This window comes from Homalodisca vitripennis, unplaced genomic scaffold (genome assembly GCF_021130785.1).
Source record: "Homalodisca vitripennis isolate AUS2020 unplaced genomic scaffold, UT_GWSS_2.1 ScUCBcl_5719;HRSCAF=12587, whole genome shotgun sequence".
NCBI classification, from domain to species: Eukaryota; Metazoa; Arthropoda; class Insecta; order Hemiptera; family Cicadellidae; genus Homalodisca; species Homalodisca vitripennis.
The window spans coordinates 14,101-18,512 of NW_025781826.1; the positions used below are offsets into that span (position 1 = coordinate 14,101).

Here is a 4,412-nt window from a genome sequence, read left to right on the forward strand (position 1 = left end):
CGTGACATACACGGGTATGAGACTAGAGGCAGAGATAACTACCGTACTGGAAGACACAGAACGGTGGTTTATGAGCACTTGCCTTCGCAGGTGTATATATATATATATATATGTGTGTGTATGTGTGTGTGTGTATGTGTGTGTGTGTGTGTGTGCGTTGCGGGGCGTGTGTGTGTGTTTTTTTTTTTTTTTTTTTTTTTTTTTTTTTTTTTTTTTTTTTTTTTTTTTTTTTTTTTTTTTTATAGAGGTACCTTCCAAAGACACCGCCATCGCTAAACTCCAACCGCCCATCTTTACGGCAGATATACGATGTCGGTAGTGTGGGATTCCTACCCACTAAAAAAACATTCCTCTCCCCTCTCCCCGTAGATGGTACGGAGAGGACTGGATTGGAACCGCGTTAGCATTACTTCAATCCAGTCCGTGCTGCGTCTCACGACGTTCACTCCTGGCTACTGGTCCCTTTCTGCAATTTTTGTCTCTTAGAAGCTGCTGCGCGTAGGCTGCAACGGCTGACCAGTTTTCCTCTTTGGCAATCATATAGGTCACCAGGCTTGAGGGGGACAGCCTGGCGCCTATGATCTCTTCGATGCTGCTCCTATAGTCCTTCCACCGAACACACTCGAAGAACGTGTGTTCGGCATCGTCGATCTTGTCTGGGCAGTATTTACACGTTTGCGTGGTGCACAAAACCCATCTTAAAAAGATAGGCATTCAACTGTCCGTGTCCCGTCAGTAGCTGGGTCAGGAAGAAATCCGTATCCCCGTGTTTTCGAGAGATCCAGACATTGATGTTAGGAATCAGGCGCTCCGTCCATCTGCCCGTCTCCCCCAGCGTCCATCTGTCCTGCCACTCACGTAGCGTTTCCTTTTTTTGCTGCCGTTCTTGCCTCCTCAGCGTTGACACCATTTACTTTGGCGTCGTAGAGCTTTGCCCTTTCGAACGCCAGCAAGTCGATTGGCGTGGCTTCCGCCAATACCAGTACAGCCGCCTCCGAAACCGTGCGGTAGGCACAGGTGACTCTGAGCGCACCTCGTCGTTGCACCGCTGCTATCTTGCGCCGGTAGGTCTTCTGTTTGAGGATATCCGCCCATATCTCCGCTCCGTATAGCAATATGGAGTGGACTACCTCTAAGAGCACCCTCCTTTTTCTGGTTCGCGGTCCTATCGTGTTGGCCATGATCCTCGACAAGCTGGACACTACCCTGTTTGCTTTTGTGCACGCGTTTTCGAGGTGTTCTCGGAAAGACAGCTTCTCGTCGATTACCACTCCCAAATAACGCAGCGCTCTTGTAGATGTCAATGTTGTTCCGCTTAAGTCGACGGTGAATGGTTTAGGGAACCATTTTTGTCGAGTCAAGACGACGATCTCAGTCTTCTGCTTGGCTAGCTTCAGGTGGTGTTTCTCAAGCCAGTTTTCCACGGCATCGATGGTTTCCCGCACGAGTAGTTCTGCCTCCTCGGCACTGTCAACCACTATCGTAGCCGCTACGTCGTCCGCAAAACCCGTGAGCTTCACTTGTTTTGGTAACGGTATTTCAAGGAGCTCATCATAGTTGGCGTTCCAAAGGTCGGGCCCCATGATTGAGCCTTGCGGCACACCGGATGTTATGTTGTATTCCTGCGGGACTTCCGTTGTTTCCGCTATCAGCGTTCTTTGGTCAAGATAGTCATCAACTATTCCCAGATTTTGCGGCTTCGCGTCAAACTTGTGCTCTAGAGCATCTAAAATGTCGCCCCAATTCGCACTGTTGAAGGCGTTTTTTATGTCCAGTGTGAGGACAAGACACACCTTGCGTGCTTTAAGGGTACCAGACCAAGCTTCTTTCGCTATCCCTATAACTTCCTGGATCGCACCGACAGTCGATCGTCCCTTTCGGAAGCCATGTTGGTTTAAGGCAAAGCCTCCAGCACGATCGATGTCGCTGCAGAGTCTTCCTTGTATGAGCTTTTCAAGCAGTTTACCAGCTATGTCCAGCATGCAAAGTGGTCTAAAACGACGATGGTGTTTTAGGGGTTCCCTTCCCTTTATCTAATAGGACCAGTCTCTGCCGCTTCCAGACCGTAGGAAACGTGCCGGTTGCCAGGCACGCATTGTAAGCGCTCAGTAGGATGTGTGGATATTCCAGGCCCACAATCTTGATCACCGAGGCTGGAATGCCATCCGGGCCTGGTGCCTTTCCAATCTTGATGGTTTTTGTTGCGTCTTGCAGTTCCTTGACTGTAAAGGGTGTTATTTCGCCGGTTTCCATATATTGTCTCTTTCTTCGCGGTGGGTGTTCGGGAAACAACTCCGCTACGATGTTATTCATTAAGGCCAGAGACTTCGGCGCTTCTGGAGGGGCCTTCCCAAGTCGCTTAGTGACGATTTGGTATGCTTTACCCCAGAGGTCATTGTTGAGGTCATTACAGATCTCTTTCCACAGCACCGCTTTACTCGCTTTGATGGCTTTGTTTAAGGCTTTCTTGGCCTGTTTGTACTCAATCGAATATACCTCTTGGTCAGGGGAACGTTTCGCTGCTCTCGTTGCTCTTCGACGCAGACCATGGCATTTTTTCCGAAGATCTGCTATCTCTTGAGTCCACCAATACGCTGGCCTATATGAGCCTCGCCTATTCATTCCGTGGCATAGACGCCTCGCATGCGGCGACGATCTGTTCCATCACTGTTGACACTAAATTTTCCGTTCCTTCGCGGCTATTCGGAGTCCGATCATCCTGGAAAGTAGATGAGCTTCGAGTCAGAGAAGTTCTCAGCTCTTCTAGATTGAGTTTTCTTACATTCCACCTTCGCAGCTGATAATCATGTCGAACTATCGCAGCAGACGCAGATTGAATGCTGAATGTCACGTTTTGATGATCGCTGCCGCTGTATTCCTCTGATACGGTCCAGTCCTTAATTCTGTTCGATATCCTTTGAGTCGCTAGCGTGATGTCTAGGATGGCCTCTCGAAACCCTGGTCTTCGGAAGGTCGTGGAGTTCCCGGTGTTCAGAATTACAAGGTCGAGCCTTGCTGCGACGTCAGCAACCTCGTTTCCTCGGGTATCAGAAAGGTCAGCTCCCCATTCAGTCGATTTGGCGTTGAAGTCGCCGCCTACGATGATTTCTCCGTCAAACTCAAGAATAGTGTTCTCTATGTTCGCCAATTTCTGGCGAAACATACTGATCCCCTCGTTTGGTGAAAGATAAACGCTGATAAAATAGGTCATTGGCGTTTTGATCCAGACAAAACCTGGTCCGCTTCCTTTGTCCATGACGGTGACCTTCTTTGAATTCGTGATCCAAATGGCTGCCGTGCCTGATTCATCAGCAAACCATGTACTATCTTTGGTGTGCAGATATTGTTCACAGATGAGGCAGATATCGATCTTTTGTTCGAAGATACGCTGGCACAGTAGGTTCTGCGCCAGAGCGCATCTATTCAGGTTACCTTGAAGTACCCGCGTCATTTCTGCTCTTTCGTGGCTTCGGCAAGTGCCGTGCGGAACGCCTTACACTCCTTGGAGCCAGTAATATGGCCTACACTGTTCTTGTCTTCTTTATCCAGTGCACATAGGTAACATTTCGGCTCTTCTATGCAGTCGGCAGACTTATGATTTTTTTCCGCCACACTTGTAGCAGCATTGGCTTCAATCTGGTCCCGCACACTTATTCGCTTGGTGACCAAAACCGAGACACCTAAAAACAGCGGATTACTTTAACGACTGGACGGATGCGGCAATTCACCCATCCGATTTTTATGCGAGCTTTGTCGAGTGCCTTAATCGCGCTAGCCTCGTCAATTTCACAGAAAGCCGCACGTTGTCCCCGTGCTGTCACTTTGGTCAGGTTGATCCGTTTAATCTCCATGTTAATCGTAGAGTCCCGCTTAAGAGCTTCACGAACATCGTTTTCGGTAGAGACTCCGTCCAAATCGAGAATCTCTATCGTAGTCAGTGGCGTCAGTGTTTTTACCGTACCGATGTTTTCGGTTGCCGTCTTTATTGCGGCAGCAAAAGCTGCACTGTCCTCGGATTTGGGGCTCATTTCCAGTAGGACGCCCCCTTGTCTCGTCTGCTTGATGGACTTTATGTCCACGCCGGTCTCAGTTGGGTTCACTTTCGCTTTGATCTCTTTTAGGAGATCTGCGTACGTTCGCCCTTCCGCTGGTTGTACAAGGACAGCTTTCGTTCTTTGTCTTCTTCTCTTTGTTTTGCGGTGGCTATTTTTAGGGCCATCTCTATCTTGCGGCTTTTGAGCCTCTTTCGTTGTTACTCCCGGGTTTTGTAATACTTTCTTCTTTTTTCCCCGCCGGGTCACTTCAGCCCAGGTGCCTTGGGCCTGTTTTTTGGACAGCTGGAGATCTAGTCCGGAGGTGGGACTTGGCGTCGATAGTGGCCTCTTTTTCGGGTTCGACTCTTTAGACGTGTG

The 4,412-nt window shown here is 49.1% G+C and overlaps 1 protein-coding gene across 1 annotated transcript; it reads right to left on the minus strand.

Annotated features, from left to right (window-relative positions):
• Window positions 1–2,614: 2,614 nt before the first annotated feature.
• Window positions 2,615–3,451, minus strand: LOC124373489. The gene has a single exon (XM_046831856.1). The coding sequence runs from the start codon at window positions 3,449–3,451 to the stop codon at window positions 2,615–2,617; it is 837 nt and encodes a 278-aa protein (XP_046687812.1).
• Between the last annotated feature and the right edge of the window lie 961 nt (window positions 3,452–4,412).